The sequence below is a fragment of the Anas acuta genome, chromosome 12 (assembly GCF_963932015.1).
Source record: "Anas acuta chromosome 12, bAnaAcu1.1, whole genome shotgun sequence".
NCBI classification, from domain to species: Eukaryota; Metazoa; Chordata; class Aves; order Anseriformes; family Anatidae; genus Anas; species Anas acuta.
The window spans coordinates 9,920,443-9,941,696 of NC_088990.1; the positions used below are offsets into that span (position 1 = coordinate 9,920,443).

A 21,254-nucleotide genomic window follows, 5' to 3' on the forward strand; every position below is an offset into this window, starting at 1 on the left:
TGCATGTATTATTGCCAATGATACAGAAACATTAATTACCCTTTCACCTTTCTGGTCAGTGATCAGTAATTTTCTCATGGAGACTTCACATCTCCTATACAACTGTTGGCAATAGCCTCCAAGCATTATCAGGCTAACAGGACTCGATTTGACTTCTTCAGCTGCAGGCCTGCGTGAGTCACCAACATCTGTCTGTAAACAAACTGCCTGGCAAAGTTCTTATTCATATGTTTTAATGCATCAGAGTAATACCATTTGAGTTAACACTGCTATAACATACACAGACTGCTTGAATTGCTACAAAGGCTGAAGGCTGTCCAGTGACACCTTGCTTTGTTTCCAAAAGATGCTTAGGAAAAGACACTCATGATTTAAAGAGAAGAATGATTGCCAGAAAAAGAAAAGCACTGAAAGACTAGAAAGTTTCTGTTGTCCATGCTGACTCCTGTACCTATATCTACATTTTGACATCATGATATTTTTACATTAGTCAGACCTGTCTGCTTACTAAGAGTATTTAACACTTGAAAAGCACACATGAACTCAGTTTGTAGGAAGTCACAGAGAACACCTAGACAGAAGTGCTATTTCTGTTAACTGATGTGGCCTTACTAACGTCTGTAGCAGTTCGTTGCACCAACAACTTGCCATTCCAAGAGGAGGAAAAAAACACTGCTTTGGAACAGAGAGAACCATGTCAGATAGCAAGGTCAGCAGCCCAGGAACTGTAACCTCCCCCAGGACCCTGTCCTGTATTATGCTCCTAAGCAAAGTGGGTAGGAAGGCTGAAGATAACATCCATGACAATCTCAAACAGATACTAAAAAAAAAAAAAAAAAAAAAGGTAAAATACAGCTTCAAACCAGAAAACTAGTCCCCAAAATGACAATAGCTACAGCCAGGCATAACCATGACAAAGCTGAAAGAAGGACCAGCTTCCAGGCCTGATCTTAAATGGAGCTCCTGCACCCACGGCAGAGGTGTGGATGGCCCCAGCTGAGGCTGGTGAGGGTTGTTAATACATATGAGTGTACTCAGAGCCCTGACAGCATTTTGGAGCCCATACTGACAGACTGTTGACACATGGATAGAACTGGTTAGCAGACGTGTAAGAGAAAAGATAGCAAAAAATTTACTTGATGTTTTCATGGTTTTCACTTCACTACTGTATTATTGATTTTTTTTTTTTCCCGCTTAGTTCTACCAGTTCAAGATCAAAACCTGATTAGGATACTCAAAATACATCCACTCTTTTTTCTTTATTTAATCTCATTTTTCTTAATTCTGACATTACGGAAGCTACCAAGACTGTCACATTTTTCTATATCTATATATTCTTAAAAACAGATTATTTGTAGAACACTTTTACTGTGCTTTAATCTGAGATATAAAACTTTTTCTACAATTTTTCCAGATACCCTCGATATCTCTTCATAATCCTAACATATTCCTGACATCTTTATATTAGAAACAGTAAGAAAATATGGTACAGGCTTATCTCTGCAGAAATTCCCCAGCTACATTTGTGGTCTAAGCAGTACAGACTAAAGTCTTAATCAAAGAAAAATTCAGAAAAAAAAAATGTTGGAAAGAAAAGCACCGGTAACTGACATCCATTTCACACTGCTTAAGATGCCTTCTATGTTCTTGCATAGGGAGGGTAGGTGAAGAGCAAGATAGATAAAAGTAGCTTGGACTATATTTGAACCATTTCTTTCAGCTGTTTTTGTTTGCACTATTACAAAGCCCTGGCAGGCAAGGAAAATATTCTTAGAATAGCAGATTTCTTTCTTTGTTCTGCTTCTGTTCCAAAACCATACAATTGTATTTGAACAGCTGGCCAGTCATGCAACCATCAAACGTGACAATGACATACGACCTCAGTGTTCCTTGTAGAGGACTGAAGTTTCAAAGCCTAAGCATACCCTCGGACATACTCATCTTCATCCTGGAGGTACATACTCAGATTTAAATCATACTTTTTTTTTTTTTTTTAATTGAGCTTTCTACTGACAATGAAAAACAAACAAGTGCTCATTACAACAAAATAGGAAAAACTGGAACTGCTTTGCAGAAAAGAATTTCCTGATGCTATTGCTAGGACAAGAACCAGAGGAGCTCAGCCTGGCCATATGCCATTACTCTGCTAGATATACTTGTAGCACTGAAATGGTCTTTTGCTTTTTGTGCAAACGTGTAATGAAGTTCAGAACCAAATCTTGATGAAAATCCGTATCTTCTTCTATTCCCTCATCTACTTTGTGTAACTTTGTATCCAGGGATATACATAACCTAAGTCCAAAATCCCTAGCTACAGTTTTGGGGCCAACTATGTTGTTCTCCCATGTCACGTGCCTCAGGACCTAAAAAGTGAAGTTAGAATTTATCTCTACAATTTTCATAAAATCCATCTTTTCTTTTAGAGAACTCTAAGACGATGTCAAGGCATCAAAGCTCTATTTTGGAGAGTGCAACTGATACTATTTAGACTGTAAGAGTAGGAGTTCATCTGCCTGTATTCAATAAAACTGTAAAGGTCAAAGAGATGCTGAGGGCATAAGAGGAACATTCAAGTAACAGCCTGAGATCATGGATGAGCCATTGCAGACTGAAAGTACAGCTTACTTCCTGACAGCACCACAGTTGTAGTAGAACAGCTCACACTTAGACTGGCACAGTGACTATTGCTTCACTAGAAACCACTCTGGAAGTAAGCAGCAACAGAATATGAGATGCTTCCACTGTGATCGTGCAGCATGTAATGACTTTTGGCACCTGTGGGACTTGGCAGCAACTTAGAAGTGTCACTTTGCATAGCTATGTAGCCACCTAAACATAACACAGACTATAGGCCTAGGACATAGATGGGGAAAATAAAAATAAATAAATAAACAAACAAACAAATAAATAAATAAATAAAATTTAAACATAATCAAAATGCTTCCTGACTGCTTAGATGGTGTATGTTTGGGCAAAGGCTGTTCCTCTGGGCAGGAAATAGGAAATAACACCAACCTAAGCTAAACTCTTAAGGAAAGTTTCTTGCAACTACTGCGTCAAGCACTATAATTTATAGTTACATGAATGTTCAGAGATTCTAATGCTTATACTCATGAAGATTTGTACAGCACTTTTTCTCTGAAATGTAAGTGAAAATGAAAATGATAAAATTATTAGCTATTGAAGAAAAATGGTAACTATCACATGACAGGTGCTGAAAAATCTTTCTTATTGTACGATGACATTTTTTAAAATGTAATTAGCATATATTTTTGCAGGCTGCTTCTCATGTTTGCCTTGATGACATTCCTCTCCCTCCTTTTCACATGCTATTTCAGCTTTCATATGAAACCCTGTAGCACTGGGATGCCTAACAGCCACTGCAGCTGAAACTAAAAGCTAGAATCGCCCACAAGCAAACAAGCAGAGGGTACTAGCTTGTTTCCATCAGCTGAGCAAACTGCAAAAACCAGACAGAACAGGCAAAGCGCAGAGAGGGCGGCGTTGCCGGCGCGCGAGCTTCACTGCAGCTGCGATGCATCTGCCTCAATCTGGGATTTTGCTACTCCCGACCTTTTAGCCTGTTCGATAGCACCGAGCTGCTGTGGGCATCCCAACAGCTCCTTCCCCGCCCTCCCCGAGCGGCATCATTGGGCTGATGAGAGGCAGCGAAGCATGTGTGAAAAATAAACAAATAAATAAATAAATAAATATAAATAATAATTTTAAAAAATTAGATCCGTGGATTATCGAAGCGGTGGCACGGGGGGGTGCAGCCGTAGCCCTTTAAGCTGCCCACCCTCTCCGGCGGCAGCTGGCTGCTATTTATACGCGGCGGCTGCGGGGCGGGCCCGGGAGCGGCGACAGCGGCGGGGAGGCCCGGGAGCAGGGAGGCCCGGGTGGAGGCTGCCATGGCCCTGTCCTCTACACCGGTGGGAGGGAGCCGCTCCGCCGGCCGCAGGGCTGCCTCCTCTCCGCTGAGCTCTCCTCTGAGCCCGACGGCGCTCAACCGGCTGCAGGAGAAGGAGGAGCTGCAGCAACTCAATGACCGCCTGGCCGTCTACATCGAGCGGGTGCGGGCGCTGGAGGCCGACAAATCGGTGCTGCAGCAGAGGCTGGCCGAGCAGGAGGAGAGCGGCGACCGGGAGCTGAACTGCCTGCGGCTCCGCTACGAAGCGGAGTTGGCCGATGCCCGCCGGGTGCTGCAAGATACCGCCACCGAGCGGGCCGCGCTGCAGGTGGAGCTGGGCAAGATCGGCCAGGAGCACCGGCAGCTGCACAGCAGGTCGGTGTCCGGCCGTCCCGCCGCTCCTGCCCGGCCCCGAGCGGGCCCTGCAGTGTGGGGGACTCCCCCAGGGCTGCCTTCGTGCCTGGGGCTCTCCCGTGGGGTGAGGAGAAGGTGCTGCTGCTTGCCAGGACCCGTGCTTCTGAGAGGGAGGGTTCAGTGCCACCAGAGTGGCTGGGTCTTGGTGGTGGTGAGACTCTGGAGGTGTGGATTGCATAGGTATGGAGAAACCCTAATGGATGTCCCTCGGGTGTGTGGTAGGGTTACTGCTGTGAGCATCTCCTGCTCCAGTACTGCTGGGCTGCTTCAGAGCTCCCTTGCAATGGGAATGGGGCTCCTGTAGAACTTGGGATCCTGATAGGCTTCCTGTGCATAGCCCTGCTTGAAAGCAGAGCTGACTGGGTTGGTACTACACCTGTGTTTAAGCAGCACTAAAGAAATGCTGGTAAGCATCAGGAAGCTATAGTAGAAGGGGAGGTAAGTCACTGTATGGAGTCTGCTCACATCTTTTGAGCTTTATAGTTCAGGCACTACCTTCTCTCTGTGTTTCCCTCTAGATGGTCCTGTAAGCAGAGCAACTTACCTTGTATGCATAGAGATTGTCCTGGTTGCTCTTCCATTTTAATTTACACATTGCTGGGATGAACTGCCTGCTGCTTCAGACTTAACAGTCTCATCATGAGCACTGTATCCTGTGCCTGGAATCTCCTTGTCTAGTCTCCTCAGGCCTGAAACAAGGGGATGGTCCAACATAAGTGTAATCAAAATCTCTTGTAGGAGATGAGTAGTGAAGGGCAGCGAACAAACATTAAAACAGCAAACATTCTGTTTGGATATATACAAGTAACTAACTAGCATTGCTAGTTACTTTAATGCTCTATTGTAATGCAAACTCAATTACAAACTTGCATGTCCATGAACATACACAATCTTGCTATGAGCTGTTACCACAGCACCTGTAGGCCCTAACTTTTCCTTGTAACACTTATAGTGTGAAACAAATACTGGTTTCTACAGGTTCAGTAGGACATATGTAGCTGTTCTACTTGGAAATAAAACAGTGTTTACTCCAAGCTTCTGTTTTCAGCTGCTTGGAAGTTATTGGTCTTGCCTCATTCATGCTGTGTTTTAGCTCATAAATTTGTTTCATAAATCTAACCAACCAGTGGATTGGACAGTGAGGAGAGAAGGCTAATGCCAGTTCTAATTTTTTTCTGCTGCTCTTTGTGTTTGTATAACACAGCAGCTTTGTTTATAAACCTTTAGGCTTGGTAGCTATGTAATTTTCTGGACAAATTTATTTCTTTAAAGTAACTAGGCTTTAAAGTGGTTAACTTCACAACCCATGAGGAAGGATGCATAGTACATCGTTTTTGGAAGGACTAGACTGAAGTTCTAATATTGAGTGCTTTTTATCTGGGCTGTCTAACTGCAAATGTCTCAGATGACTTGGAACAAACTACCTTGAGGGTATCATGTCCTTTATATATATCCTTTAAATAACCTGGAACTCTTTTGGGATGGAATGTCACTAGATAACTTCCCAGCAGTGTTAACCGTTGACTCTTATTAATCACTAGTGGGGAGTTTAAAACCTTCAGCAACAATCAACTATGTTTGCATTCCTTTTTTTCTTAAACAGTTGTAATTGGAAATAGGCCAAAGATGCTTTGCAAATAAGTTGTGGTGAAGCATATCAGTTGGCTGAATTTAGAGACCGACAAGCAAGAACAGTAGAACTCCAGATAAAGATGAGAATAATACTTGCTTGTGAAGAAAGAAACTAACATGTTTTGCTACTGAACCTAGCAATCTAAAGCTAAGAGTGAATTTGTCAAGTACTGTTAGTGTCCTTAGCAAGCTGAAGTGATTTGAATGTACCTGGAGAACTTAAATAATTTTACTAAAAGCTCAGGTCAAGCATGTGATACCTTTATTTATAGGAAATGTGATAGTCAATACCTCTATCACTTTGCATCAAAGCCAGACTTTGATAAATTTCTGTTATAAAAGATGAAATTACTCACTTCAGAGTTTCCTTGAAAAAAGTTGTCAAGAAAGAATATAGAAAACCTGAAGTTGCTTGTCAAGGCCTGTGTTAAGAAAGTGGACTATCAAACAATAGATATAAAAAACACTAATGGAGTTTCACTCTTGTGCATACTTCAATGATTGCAAAAAAGATTACAATAAGATGAAATAGTCAATACTGTCAGTAAGTAGTTATTAATGTACATTTAATTTATTAATGTACATGTTAATATTGTAACCAATACTTACAATAGTACAAGTACCAGCAGATATCCCAGGTGGTGAACTTAATACCTAGAAATAGAAAACTAAATGTAAGGGAAAACTACAACACAATCTTTCTATTGTTACTACAATACTTTTTTCCCTAGACTCTCTCAGTAAAGAGTAAATACCTTCTACTAGCAAAGATTTGTTTATGCATCATGGTCACAAATTATAGAGACAATCAACAGATGTCTGAATAGCAGGCCTAGAGAAGGCCTCAAGCAAGAACCTGATCTAGCCCCACACCCCCACCCTTCTCACCCCCCCAGCCTGTGTTAGAACCAACCATACCTGTATTACTTCTAGCAGATGTTTGTGTAACCCTTTTCAAATTCCAGATGATGGAGATTCCAGAATCTCCCTAGGCATTGTACTTCACTTCTGAACTACTATTAGCTTCCTCTCTAACATCTAACCCAAATATTTCTCCCTGCAATTTAAGCCTACAACTTCCTGCCTTTTCCACAACAGACATGGAAAACAGATTCCCTTCCTCTATGCAGCAGTCTTTACATACATAAAAGACTGTTATGTCTCCTGTCACTTTTCTCTTCTCTAGACTAAACAATTCTTACTTTTTTTCCAATATTTTCCTGTATTCTATGCTTTCTAGAGCCCATCACTCCTGTAGAATGACTTTGGACTCCCTCCAACTGGTCTGCTCAGTTATCAACTGGAAAACTCATTGTATGAATTATCACAACTTAGCCATTTGGCAGAACAAATTTTGCTAAAATAAAGTGTAATCTTTACTCCATAAAATGTCAAATATGAGTTTTGAGGAGGAACTCGGACTCTGGATGTAGGTCAGGTAACTGGGTCTAAGTTGCCTGGTGTAACTAAGTGCTAGTATTAACCTGGTATTAGAGCAGTCTGGGAAATTGTCACCTCTTTTTCGTCAAAGACAGGAACTCACTGTGGGCTCATTCCTTCCCTGCTATAGTGCCAGTTTTTTTTTTTTTTTAAAAAAAAAAAAAAACCTACCTTGGCCATTCAGAAGGTACCCAAAGGCTCTGTAATTGGGCACTTGCACAAGGTGGTAGGAAGGAAATGGCCTTCTGAAGGTAAAGCTGCTCTCACCCCGTAACTCTGCTGAGGTATGAAGGAGGGAAGAATTTGCAATTCTTCCTGAGGGAAAAGTTACTCTCACAAGGAGGTTCTCCGTGCTGTGAGAGCAGGGTGGTCTGTGTGGAGACTTGTGTGGTGGGAGCTGGGGACTGGAGGAGGCAGCGGGGCTGACAGGGCCTGCGTGCTAGGGCAGTGCCGTCAGGGGCTGGAACTCCTTCAGTGCTGTGAGGGGACCTTCCCCATCTGGTTTTCAGATTGGGAGAGCCCCCAGCAGCTGGAGCTTCTTTCTTCCTTCAGCTGCAGAGGAGGGAGTGCTCCACCATCATGTGTGACCGGCGTCACCTGCCACCCTGCCTCAGGAAAGCAGGCCTTGAGCTGCCCGCACCTGGCCTGCGTGCCCTCAGGTGCTGTGGCGGCCTCCCTGTGAGGCGTGTGCACCCCACAGGGAGCAGGCTGTGTGGCACTCAGCCACAGTAAGGGTGTACTGAGGTGGCAACAGGCACTCTGCCAGGAAGCTGGTGTCTGCCTTTGCTACTGAAAGGAGGTTTTTGTGTCAAGAGTTTAGCAGTGGCACATCAGTGCAGTCCAGTGAATGCTGGCTTTGAATGTGACTAGTTTCTCCCTGTGGAGAAGGGACCTGTGCTGTCCCTCCCTTCCTGATGTTAGTGTTGTGGAAAATAGCTGGATTCTGCATGTAGTTCATACACAATGAGCTGGAAAGTGGGTCAGAAATCTTTCTGGTTAAAGAAATGATACTTCTCTGAGGGTCTAGTTTGTTCCTTAGAGCCTACCCTGTGCTCTCAGCGTAACTCTTAACCTTTCTTCTGATTTAGTTCAACGGCAAACCCCCATAAAGGTAAACACTGAAAGCAAATTTTTCTCCCTCACCAGCTGTAACTTATGAGTGTAAACCTTTCACTTGCAGGAATTCAAAAAAAGAAGCTGACTTAAACCTGGCACAGGCTCGTGTGAGAGACCTTGATGCTCAGCTGAATGCAAAGGAAGCTGACTTAGCAACAGCTTTGAATCAGAACCGAAGTTTGGAAAATGACCTTCATGAATTAAAGGATCAAATAGTCACTGTAAGACTTGTTCCTGGAATTTCAACTTTGCTGTTGCTCCTGAAGCTTTTGCTTGTCTTTTCCCAAACTAGTTAGTTGAGATTTAAATGTAAAAGCAGGCAAAGGCTGTCACCTATGACAATTACAGGTGGACAAAAAGATTTCTTCAAACTTGCTGAAAGCAAATGCTGCTAATAATTGGTCCGTTAGAACTTCTGTCTGTTGTAAGTACTTTTAATTCTATTCCATGACCATAGACCGTAATGATGTTTTTTTTGTTTTTTTTTTTGTTCTGATGATGAACTAAGTTGAAATGTGAACTGCTGTAGCCTCTGTAGGAAAGAGAGGATTTGATGGACTCTGCTTTACTATGCTCAAATCTAGTTAAAACAAATAAGAACTGACTACTAGTGTGGGCTCTTTTGCTGTTTGAGTTGCTACTCTATCAGTGTATTACAACATAGTATCTTCATGCTTTACTATGATTATTGAGCTACTTTAGGGTCTTTAAGATGAAAATTAGAGGAACCTTGTATCGTTAAAGTGGCACACTCCAGTACTGGCAGCTTCTAAGAGTTTGTCAACATAGTAAAGCCAATGTTGGAGTTTTCTCCTTGTGAAGTATCAATCAAGTGATGTGGAAAGTAAGGGAGAAGTTTGGAGTACTTAGTAATGTGGAAGGGAGGAATGTGTATGGATGTTGCAATTGATTCATCAGAAACCTATTTTCTATACTTGAAATAAAACAGTGGTTAAAAACTAGCTGGTGGGACGAAGGGCTGCGTACCTTCTTGGAAATATGGTCTGTGTAATGATTAATAGGGTTCTTTGTTGCAAACATGCTGGATCCCACTGAAATAGACCTTAAACTGTCAAAATTCACTTAAGCAACACGTTCTGATAGCTGTAGGAATCAAGTTGAATAACCTGTATTAAGATGGTCATCTTAGTTTGGAGGAGTGATCTCTTAATTTTGCTTATCCCTATGTCTTTCTCTTCTAGTTGAAGAAGTCACTGGAAGATGCCAAAAAGCATCTTCACAATGAAGTGTTGAGAAGGGTGGACCTGGAAAATCGCATGAAAACATTGCAGGAACAAATGACATTCCAGAAGCACCTTCACGAAGACGTATGTTTTAGCTTATTAACAAGAATATATATATTTTTAATTGTCCACCACCCCTGGATGCCCTTAAAAGCAATGTTAAGGTGTGTGTTATCCTTAAAAAGGTAACTAGCTTAGAGTCAACCTATGACAGTCCATCAGCCAATAAAATCTACCTAACTAGGAAGACTTCAAGAAAGTACACAGCCTTATGTTAACTGGCATAGTACCAATAGATATCTGGAATATGAGACCTTTCTCATGATGCACTTCTAAAGGTAACTACTAATGTACTACTTTGTGTAACTGAAAGTGCATATATTACAGTTGAACTTAATGATTGCAGGTGCTTACTAGAAGCCTAAAATAATTGATATCAAACCTCTCTTAATAAGCAACTTATGTTCCCTACTTCCTTAAAGGTTACCAAGCACCTTTGATAAGTGTTGCATTGTTGCATGAGAAGTCAGTACATGACATACAACTTAAAAAAAAAAAAAGTGAATGCAAGCCAACTTCCTTCTGGAAGGAATCTCAGTGTGTGGTTTAAGTGATAAAACTCCAATTTCTCTAACCCAGCTGCTGTTAGTTCTTGAATAAAACAAGAATAGTTGAAGTAACATAGCTTAAAGAAGCTGAAGCATATGCACATGTGCTTCTAAGTTAAGAAAAGCAGATAAATTCATCTAGTTCAAAGAATTAGTCTCCAAATTAGATACAGATTACTGCATTTAGTAGTTTAAGCAATGTTGGCAATGAGGAAGCCAAGCAACCTAGCACAGCTAGTGAGGTGGAAGTACCTGACCTAATGGATGAATACTTTAGCTCTCAAGGGATGAATGTTTAAGCTCCATATAAGATGAATGCACTCAATGACAAAACTGCTTCAGTACTGAATGGTTTACTAAACTGGTACAGTACATCCACAGTCTCAAATTAAACTGTTTTAGCTTGCTTATTCTCTGAAAAACTTTCTCCTAGGAACTGAAGGAGACAAAAAGAGTCCATGAGACCAGGATTGCAGAAATAGAGTCTAGCCGTCAGAAAGACCTTGAGAGCAAGCTCTCGGATGCTCTGCAGGGGCTCAGAAAACAGCATGAAGAACAAATTCAAGGATACAAAGAAGAGTTGGAGCGAACGTTCAATGCAAAAGTAAGTCTTTTTTTTTTTTAAAAAAAAAAAGCCAGTAAAAAAATTCTCTGCACCTTAATATGATTACATTTACACTATCATAAGTAACTGATGGAGCCGAGCCCTTGCATTTAGTGCAGAGCTTCTAGGTGTAAGTTTTAAGAGTAATTAACCACAACTAGTGTGGAATTTCAAAAGTGTCAAATTTGACAGTAGAACTTAGTACTACTGACACTTAGTACAGTCTTTTTCCTCATATTAGTCTTGCATTCAGGTAAAATTAATACTTTTCTTACACTGTTGTAGGTAAGATTCCAGGGATTTCTGGGTTGGTTGCAGTGTACAGTAATGGTATGTTAAGCTGTCTTTAATATTCAGTGCAGAATCACATGATCTACTCCTCTCAAGCAGACGTGTTTATTGCTTCATAGTTCTTTTGGGTTTCTCTATGCTCTGACTTCCTCCACATGCCAACTTAGTGAATTTACTTATATAGTTCTGTTCAGGTCTCCTATTGGAAAACCTTGTATTTCTTGTAGTAACATGACTATACTTTATTTCACTGCATGTTTTTTCCTTTCTTGGAAGATTGACTTCTTTCTTCAAGATTGACTTGCTCTAGAAGTAGCTCAATGATGCAGGAACTGTTCAGTAACAGAACTTTTGGGGAAGAACAATAGTTCTCTAAGCATACCTAGTATCCTCTAGCTTCATGCTTTGACAAGCAGTTTCCAAGCATTCTTCATTGTTCTTCTGGAGAATCCATTTACTTCGTATCTATCCTTCAGTTACAAATGTATGAAGGCCTTGTATTTTAATCAAGCACTTCTCCCTACCTGATTATTGCTGACTTCTTCTGACGTTCATGTCAAACTCATGTAAACCTCCCTGAAAAGCTTTCTGGCCTAGACCTTATTGGTATCTGCACACTTAGGTAAAACATAACTATTTCCAGATGTAACAGCTGGAAATCGCTTGGTTTTCCATCCTTATTTAAAATACATGGTCATAAGCAACTCATTACTAACAGTGACTTATCCATAGGTGGAGAATGCCCAGCTTTCTGCAGCAAGAAATATTGACTTTGCCAACGCTGCTCGGGAGGAGCTAATGGAAACAAAGCTGAGAGTTGATACTCTGACATTGCAAGTTAATCAATATCAAAGCCAGGTACTATCTTCACTTGTATATCCTTAGAATTAAATACCCAATTCAAAATAATGTGCTTCTCTAAATTTCAGTTAGAATTTAATTGATTTTTTTCTCTCTCAATTGTAGAATGCTGCTTTGGAGAAAAAAATAAGGGAGCTACAGGAGGCGCTGGATTATGATCGTGATGTACATCGAAGGCGTATGGCTGAAAAAGAGAAAGAAATGGCCAAAGCCCAGGAGCAGGTACAACAACAGTTGGAAGAATATGAGAATCTCTTAGATGTGAAACTGGCTCTAGATCTGGAAATAAATGCCTACCGAAAGATGCTGGAAGGAGAGGAACAGAGGTAGGCCATGACAAGATCCTCAGATGAGGACTTGCTCCACCCATGATCTCTGCACTAACAGTATATTCTTCAGAATGTGGAAGAGACAAGAAACAAATACTAAATGTGCAATTAGTACCACAATTCAGGTCTTTAAGTATAACTGGTAGATAAATAGTGTTTATATCCCACATCTACCATACAATGTACTAAGATGAAATAACATAAGAAACCCAACTGAAAGTTCAAAGGTCCATTAGACATCCTTCCCTAGAATCAAACTTCTTCAAAGCTTTGTGCTAAATCCCAGAGCTATATCAAAGAGTGTTTAAGCCTAAACCAGCTTTTCTTTCTCCCTTATCCATCAGGGTTAGGTGCTGTCATTTCTACTTGAGTATTGAATTTTGGAAAACCATTAGGGCACACATTTTATAGGGGTACAGTTGTTCTGTGTGGGCTTGTATCTGTAGGAATACACGTATTGGATATTCTAGTGAATGTTATCTGACTCCTTTCTAGGCTAAAGCTGTCACCTAGTCCATCTTCACACAGCACTGCAACTCAAGCAAGTCAAGAGCGACGGTTCCTGCATGGGAAAAAAAGGAAAATGAAAGCCAAAAAGAGAGAACATAGTCCTGGATTTAAGACTGTTCAGCATGCTTCATCTTCAGGAAACATATCTATTGAAGAAATTGATGCAGATGGAAAATTTGTCAGGCTTAAAAACAACTCTGATGAGGTAGGTCTGTGTACTCATTCAGTTCTACACTTCCTTCACTACCAAGTACAACTGCTTGTGAATTGATTTGTGCCTTGGTGAGAGATGACAATAGGGAAGAATGATGAGATGGGAGAAAAGTACTGTCAAACTACTTAAAAAGGGAAGGCCTTCTAAGCTGTTCTTTGACTAAGCTGGTTAATGTCAAGAGAAGAGCAACTGGTCCTGCAGGTTTCCTGTTCACAGGGCTGTTTGGGAGATGCTTTTGCAGGAGGTGCATTGGCTTCCATGATAGAGAAGCCTACCATTAGGTATTTCTCATTAGGCTCAGGGTAGCAGTATTGGAAGCACTACTTAACCTTGGTAAGTTAAATAAGGTTTTAGTAAACTGGATGACAGTTTGCTGCTTAAAAATGCTTACAGCAGATAAAAGGTTAGCATCTAATCAATGTGGAGAGGGCTTCTCTAATCAGTTAAATAATTAGTTTAGTCCGCAAATCAAGAATTGTTAGAATTAATCATCAGAGCTTCAAAACTTGTGATTGGAAGGTTAGGAACTTATGTCAGCCTGAGTTACCTTTTAAGCTTTCACAGATTACTATGTATATTATAGCTTATACTTATATACATATGGTCTGACTTAAAGATGGGTGTGACCAACTTGATTTACCAGAATCTCCCTGGTAAGAACATGATCTTTCTTAAACAGAAGGCAAGAATAGATGTGCCTAAACTTGTGGGATTAAGCTTAACCCTAAGAAAATACTGGGAGACTTCACTAGAAATTTGAAGGCAGCCTTAAAATTGATTATAGATTCTTCCACACTACAGGAGAGGGACTTAATGACCTTGAAGATAGAAAGCACCTCGCACTTGTATGATGTTGTGTTGGTCTGTAATGCTGAGAGAAATTTCTTATCCCACAGGATCAGCCACTACATGGATGGGTGTTGAAAAGACATCTTGAAAGTGTGTCAGATGTAACATACAAATTTCCTTCATGGTTCACTCTTCAGGCAGGCCAAGTAGTTACGGTAGGTAGTGGTTTCATAAAGCTTAAAGACCCTTGTTCTCATTAGGTTAGATAGCAATGGAGAATTGTGTAGTAAGAGAAACTAAATTACTACCTGATTTTTCTGATCCTGCTGTAAGTGCCTAAAGAACTAAAATCCTTATTTTATGTGGAGAGAAAGATGAGAAAATCCTTATAAGAACTTGATCTGGATTTCAGTTTCTATTACTGGGCATCTTTGGTATTAGAGTACTTGAAGTTTGATATGTTCTGAGTTCTAATTCAACTACAAATAAGAATCTTCAGAATGTCACTCTGAACTTGTTGCAGATTTGGGGTGCAGCTGCTGGTGTAAGCCCAGGTCCTAATGATCTGGTCTGGAGGTCTCAGAAGTCTTGGGGAAGTGGGTATAATATTGGTGTTACTCTCATCACAGATGTAGGTGAGGTAAGTGAGTTTCTAGCTTCTTTTGTCCTAATACAAAACTTGTTTGCTGTGCCTTGACACTTGAGTGTTCTTGGTGGTGATTCAATTGTGTTGTAGGAACAAGCAGAGAGGAAGTTAACACATGTACCTAGAGAAGAAAGTGGTGAGCAAGATGAGTGTGAAGAAGTAACTGAAAGTGAAACAGAGCTTTCATCTCATGTAAGCTGCCTGAAACTTAAATGCATGCTTTCAAAAGAATTATTCAGTGGCCAATCACTTTTCATTACATGAAAATTCTTCCCCAAGTACCATCCATATTCTACAACTGTACCATTTTTCTTGATGTCAGACCAAAAGAAGAAAAAAGAAATGTTGTTTGGTTTCATGATAGTGGTTCCTGTGAGCATCCTTTAGCAGGTGAGATCAGTAAGAATCATGCTTGTCATCTCAGCTTGCTTCATTAGTAGTGCTTCAGTGTCTTGTCCCATGTAGGGTGTAACTTGCATGGCTTTGCATCACAAACGGAATTGATATTTTGCTTATTAGTTGAATATGATCAAATAGTGTTAGCTGTCTGGCATCTAATTACTGAAATGATGAAAAATACTCTCTTCAATGTCTGTTTGATCTAAATATCTAAGTAAGCTTGCAAGCTGTTATCCCAAGAACTGAATGCAAATACTAACTAGAAATACCTTATTTCTATGGGATGAAGTGACTTACCTGATACTTAAGAGCAAGTCCAGGCACTGTTTTAGGTATGCAACTTTAAATTCACACTGAAGAAAGCTAATACTTCCATTCAAAAGCATGGGAATGCTGAGGTTAAAGTTCTGGGTATGTTGACTGGCTAAGCTCCTCTTAAACCCAAGCATGAGTTTGAGGCATTTGTGTCAGCTTGGTTCCAGAAATCATTCTTATTTTTCTGTGTGAAATAAGTATCACAACCTTGTTTCTGTCTTAAATACCCTTCAATACTTCCAAGTGGTACTGAAGTACAGATGCAGATCACACTAACAGAATTAACATACATCAATAGAAAGAGCACGTTTTGGCTTCTATACACCTAGAACCTTTTGGCTGTAACTTGCATGTTGCAGTGCCTTGTGAAAGACTGGCCTCTCTGGCTTTTGACTGATCACATGAGTCTGAAGTTCAGCATCTTGAATGCTTCTAATGCACTTTGATACTATTAGATACTGTTACACCGGTCTTTTAATTGCTGAAGTGTTCTGAAGGGCTTTAAATTGATCATAACTGAAAAAGTACAGGCTATATTTTACTTGAGTTGATTTTCTTGACTTGAAATAGCATCGTCTCCTTTCTTAGCGTAGACTAAGGACCAAAGTAAATAGAATGTCCAGCTAAATATTCATTCTTTGCCTCCTGCTGTCGCAGAACGTTGAGTTACCACAGACCATTGCTAAAAATGATCCCACACAGTTGCAAGGTGGACTGATAATCTACTGCAGCAGGCCTTAAAGCCACCATTTCCTCTGCCTTCATAATATGTATACCTGTCTAAAAACAACTTGGAAGTACACTTTCTTCAGAAAGATAGTATTCTGAGATCTCATAACAGGCAGTTGTTTACTACTTAGTTATCTCCTTGTCCTTCTTTAGAACAGAAAATCTGCGTAAATATCTATTATTATAATACCCTCTGGCTTAGTGTTTATAGGTATTAAAGTCTCCTGACTAGGTTCTTGTAATATTTCCAGTCTTGTGCTGTGAAGGAGGGTAAGACCATGTTCACTAAGTTATTGAATAATGGTCTATAATGCTGTTCTGGCTTTTAATATGCAGCATAAACAAAAATGGCTGAAGCTGTACCAGTGGAAACCAGGCTTTAAAGAGTTACTGCTACAAGCTTCATCTTCAAATTAGGGTCTCTTCATTATTTTAAAGACTTCATTTTAATTCACTAGTAACATGCTTGTTCTGCAGTCAATGATGGAAAGAAAAAGCAACGTTTTTCTTTACATCTCTAATCTGCTGTTTTATCAGTGATGTTAAAATCAAGTTGTATACCACTTATGGTAAGAATCCATTCTAGTACTTCTATTCATATATTAATGTCCTTTCCATCTGCTGAATTACTATCAGACTTGTGTCACTATGTATTTATGTATGTCACTATATATCTATGCTTCTGTATTACACGGGTAATATTGAAATAATGGTAGCTTAGTCTAAAAAAAAAAGTTAACTTCTTGCAGGCAGCAAAATGATGCAAAGAATGCTTTGCTTTAAGGAAGGCTTTTCCATATTTTTTGCTTCTGCTCTTACTCTAACTAAAGTAGTGGGAATTTGCATGCTGGTTAAGTTTTGATGCCTCAGAACTAGGGTACTAATAGTTCAATAGCTTTTTGTTAAAGAAGGTATTGCATGGACTCAAACTCTTAAACTTATTTTCCTTCTGGCTGACCATGTAGTATAGTTAAGATGCTGACACTCTTGAAAACCTGTTTTGCTTGTTAATAAGTAATTAAATCTACAAGGTACTATAGAGATAGGTAAGATGTCTTTAGCCAGTAATAAATAGTAAGTATGCATGTTCATTAGCCTAATGTCTTATTTTATTTCTGCAGCAAAATGAGGATCCTAGCTGTTCTGTCATGTAACATGGATGCAGAAGATCATCTGAAAACTTCTCAATCTCCAGTGACATTGCAGACTTGTGTTTTGATATCTTCTGCAATATCTGAAACTAACTTGGAATTTGAATCTCCCATCTGACCTCTTTGTAAGAAACCATCCATAACATGAAACTTTCTACTGTTTGATAACTGTACCCTGTCTTAGATTTGCTGATATAAAGAGCAGTAGAATATAAGCTCTGTATGAAGTTGTCTTTCCACCCTAGCACAAGGATCTGGTCTCTGTGACCTGCTGAAACAGGAGGGTGCAGTTTACAAAACTGTTAGATGCATGTCCTAGAAAGATAATAAATAATTGAGAATGAGTGTGAGGCTGCCTCAGCTTTCTCAGTATTCTGACATGGTGTCAGGCAATTTCTGTTTCAAGTCTGAGTGGGAAACTACATGGGCCAGATCACACTACAGTGTGGGCTTTCAGCAAGTCCAAACTTGGCTAAAGTGAAATGTTCACCTGAAGAGTGGTGAGTGTCTGAAATGTTTCCTGCTTGATCCTGACATGCCTAGATCACTTGTTAGAGAACTTCCTAGAGCTTAAAAAAAAGGGGGGGGGAATCAAAAGCAAGTTGTAGAATGTTCCTCTCATTGATTAAATGTACTAGAATACAGAAACAGTACATAGAAATTACCAATGTCAGTATTTGATCTTTCTGGATGCAGTATATCACAGCATAGCTTTTAGTTCTGATTTGCTGGAACCTTAACTTGGACAGATATATCCTGCAAATGTGAAACATTCCAACAGAAGGTACTGTAACTAGCAATATTAGCACTTTCTCTGAATGGTCCCAAAATGTCAGCCTTCTAAGGTGCCTGGGGAAAAAAATGCTAAAATAAATTTTAAAAATAAACCAACATTAACTACAGCAAAAGGTGCATCAAAAAGACCTGCTCTTAGTGTCTCTATATGCTAAATGTCTGCAGGTCTGATTTGTATGCCTAATAGGGGAGCTGAGGTAATACTATGTATTGGCCAGTATGTAATTTGTGTTTAATAGCTTTGGGGCCCACCTAAAGGCTGACCTACAACCTCTGCTGACTATGTAGTCAGCCTGTATTCAATTACTTCTAGTTTCTTTTTACTAAAATGCTTACCTGCTGGCTGTATGGTGAAGAAAGAGCCTTGATGAGCCATGCAAAGTCTAGCTTTCTTATTGTTAAGAGGATGAGCAGCTGACACTGCTGGTCTCCCCAAATGCTGATTTCTGGCTGCATCTGTTACCTTGTTAAAATAATAAATTGTGGATTTTAGGATCCAGTCTGTATTTGGATAGTTATTAATGTGAGGCTTTCCTTACACTGGCTTAATGATCTTAATTTAAGCTATTTAAATACGTCAGATTTTGAGACATCAAAACTACTGATTTAATGCATTGTAGCAGATTTGAACTTTTGTTGTACTTTAAGGCTCATACAGAAATAAATACTGTTCTCTTTGCTATACTTATGTTAAACTTTTACTATTAAAGAGTTTACTATTAAAGAGTTTTCATGTACAAATACTGAAGTCCAAGACTAATTTACAAGCAAAATAATAAAATTGGGCTTTAATGTTATTGGAGTGGCTCAAAACCCTGAAGCATTACATATGCCTGCATGGCTTGAAGCAACTTTCCATGCTATACCATGCTGTCCTGTTTACCCTTATCACTCACTTTTCTAAGTAATGCTGAATTGTAATGAGTTTAAGAGTATTATTTCAGATGAGATGACTTCTCTTTAAAGAACAAGCAAAAACCAATATGAAGTGACAACAGTGAAATGCTTGAACTACTGTACAGGTCTTGATATAAATAACTGTGGTAGGTCAAGCTGTTACACTGTTTTCTTTCTTCTCCCCTGGCTACTGCTTAATTACCTAAACAAAATGTAGGTGCCTAACCCTGGTTCACAACAGCCTTGCTTCTTGGCTCTGGTACCTAGAATCTTTTCAAGAGATGCACGTGCTTTGGCAATAGCCCTTTCACTGTTCAAACCCAGAAGCACAAGTATAGCACCTGTAGCCTGAGTTGTCTGGCATTTATCTAATAAGTTGTGAATCTCAAATACTTAAATGTTTGACAGTTGTTCCATACACTTTGTATGCACAACACCATAGCTACTTTCATTCAAGAACTAGGTCAGGACAAGTTACTCCCTGTATTGCTGCTCTAATAACTACTTGATATTCACCCCTGAAGTTAGGAAAGGCCTAATAAGTGTCCTTTGTAGAGCAGACCAGATTCAGAGCTGTTGTGTCTGAGTTAATTAGCAGGCTCTAGACAAAGTTACAAAGAATAGCTCTCCACCTTTCTTGGGAGGATTGTGCAAGCCCAGCTGAAAGACAGTAGAAAAAAGCAGGGTTTTGACAGCTAGTTGGAGGTCATTTATGCATATAGGAAGAAGTTACTACAGCTGTGGCACACGTTAAATTGAATCCCCTCTCTAGGCAATGCTGTCACTACTGGCCTATAGAACCAACTAGGGCTTCATATACTGAAGCTGCGTTCAATCCAGTTTGCCCGTAAAGATTTTGATTCCCTTCATATTGCTCTCTCCTCTGTCTTGTTCAGAGAGTAATTGGAAAGAGTTCACATTCCTCTGGGGCTGATGACTTTTTTGGTCATTACTACAGCCATATTTACTGAGCAAAGATGGAAAAGGCTAACACAAAACAACTCTATCTTCATTTTTATAGTACTTAAGCCTGAGTCTGTCTGTCCTTCATTTTGAGGCCTTTTTTTGTATGTTTTCATTATAGCATTTGTTTTTTTTTTTATCTCTTCTTTATTCTTTCAAAATAAATAAACAAAAGCAGAAGTGTTAGTGACTTTTCATTTGTTTGTAACAGGTACTAATGATACTTACCCATTTATCTCAGTAGAGGTCTATGCAAGCTCTGTGGTGCTAGGATCAGCTCATGTTTAGTTCAAAGGAATTTTTCTCTTATTCTCCTGCTATAAGAAAATTTTAATGGACATTATGAATGTTACACAATCAGGGACAAGAGAGACAGATGATTAAAGCTCCAGTGGCCAAGGTGTCATAAAACTAATAGTTTGGCTTTTCTCATGCATTTTTAATGTAGTATTTTTTTTCACTAAAATTTTATTTACATAACAAGAATGAGCCTCTAGTTCAGAAACGGATGCCAGAACTATAGGAACAGAAGTAGCAAGCACTGTTCTTATCCCACAGAAATATTTATTAAGTTTGGTCAGCAAAGTATAGGAATTTTTGATTCTGAGAACTTGTACTTAGTACAACAACATCGTAATATTGACAACAATCACTTTGCCTTTTGTCAACATACAATGTGAAACGTGGATTAACTTGTTCACAATAAATTACAGTGTGATTGATGAAAAGAGCGCAATGACATCAGTAACTTAGGAACTGGTTACAGTTAGCTTCACTTACAGTATTTTTTAAAATGGTTTTCAATAGTAAAATCATCGCAGCTGAAGATTAAAAAAAAAAAACATACAATAATAGCAAAGAAACGCATTTTTGGAGCAACAGTGAGCTACCAGTAAACACCTCATACAGTGATCTTCAAGGCACAAAGCAAAAAAACTGGGTATGGGTTTTTTTGCAGGTTGATGGAGTCAGGGAAGGTAAATTTTTTTTGAATATAAAATAAATACATTTTAAAAAGACGCATACAAAAGTCAGTAAGTCAGTCAAATAGCAAGGCTTTCACAGAATGCCACACTGACAGCACATTTGTGAATCCATTTCAGTCATGAAATCATGTTCACAGCTTGAATGACACAATCACTGAGGCAAGGGTACCATCACTTCAACATAATTAATGGGGAAGAAGCCAGACTCTCCATTTAACATCCCTTCATACCAATTCTCATCGATCTGATTGGTCAAAGTTATGATGTCCCCTTCCTTAAACCCAAGCTCGCCTTCATTTTCTGGTTCAAAGTCATAGAGAGCTTGGCAGCAAGGCTGATCCATGTGCACTGAAGAACCTGCCCCAGTGACAGAAACAAACAAGCAAGCATTAAAAGAGCTTTAGAGCATCC

At 39.6% G+C, this 21,254-nt stretch overlaps 2 protein-coding genes across 5 annotated transcripts in view; one reads left to right on the plus strand and one right to left on the minus strand.

Annotated features, from left to right (window-relative positions):
* Positions 1-3,761: 3,761 nt before the first annotated feature.
* LOC137862923 (lamin-B3-like) lies at positions 3,762-19,139 on the plus strand. Of its 4 annotated transcripts, none has more exons than XM_068695480.1 (12): positions 3,762-4,285; positions 8,577-8,733; positions 9,715-9,840; positions 10,798-10,968; positions 11,992-12,117; positions 12,226-12,446; positions 12,945-13,164; positions 14,070-14,177; positions 14,486-14,602; positions 14,699-14,800; positions 14,888-14,998; positions 17,173-17,308. In XM_068695480.1, exons 1-11 carry the CDS (start codon positions 3,912-3,914, stop codon positions 14,993-14,995), a joined length of 1,830 nt encoding a protein of 609 aa, XP_068551581.1. In that variant the 5' UTR covers positions 3,762-3,911; the 3' UTR covers positions 14,996-14,998; positions 17,173-17,308. The 4 variants fall into 4 exon arrangements, with proteins under 4 accessions (XP_068551581.1, XP_068551585.1, XP_068551582.1 ...); XM_068695481.1 differs by having other exon boundaries at positions 3,763-4,285; positions 14,931-14,998; XM_068695483.1 differs by lacking the exon at positions 14,888-14,998 and having other exon boundaries at positions 3,764-4,285; positions 17,173-19,139.
* Positions 19,140-20,401: 1,262 nt separating this feature from the next.
* The window catches only part of SH3GL3 (SH3 domain containing GRB2 like 3, endophilin A3), a 53,507-nt gene continuing 52,654 nt past the window's right edge, over positions 20,402-21,254 (minus strand). The window contains exon 9 of the mRNA XM_068695485.1: positions 20,402-21,200. Coding sequence (XP_068551586.1) covers positions 20,995-21,200 — 206 coding nt within the window. The 3' untranslated portion in view covers positions 20,402-20,994. The remainder of the gene's footprint in view (positions 21,201-21,254) is intronic.

What these genes read in the sequence shown, in the direction of transcription:
- LOC137862923 (XM_068695480.1), top strand. Translation starts at nt 3,912, where the DNA reads ATGGCCCTGTCCTCTACACCGGTGGGAGGGAGCCGCTCCGCCGGCCGC. An exon ending in CTGGAAGGAGAGGAACAGAG is followed by an intron (nt 12,447 to 12,944) that starts GTAGGCCATGAC and finishes ACTCCTTTCTAG; the next exon opens with GCTAAAGCTGTCACCTAGTC. An exon ending in TCATCACAGATGTAGGTGAG is followed by an intron (nt 14,603 to 14,698) that starts GTAAGTGAGTTT and finishes ATTGTGTTGTAG; the next exon opens with GAACAAGCAGAGAGGAAGTT.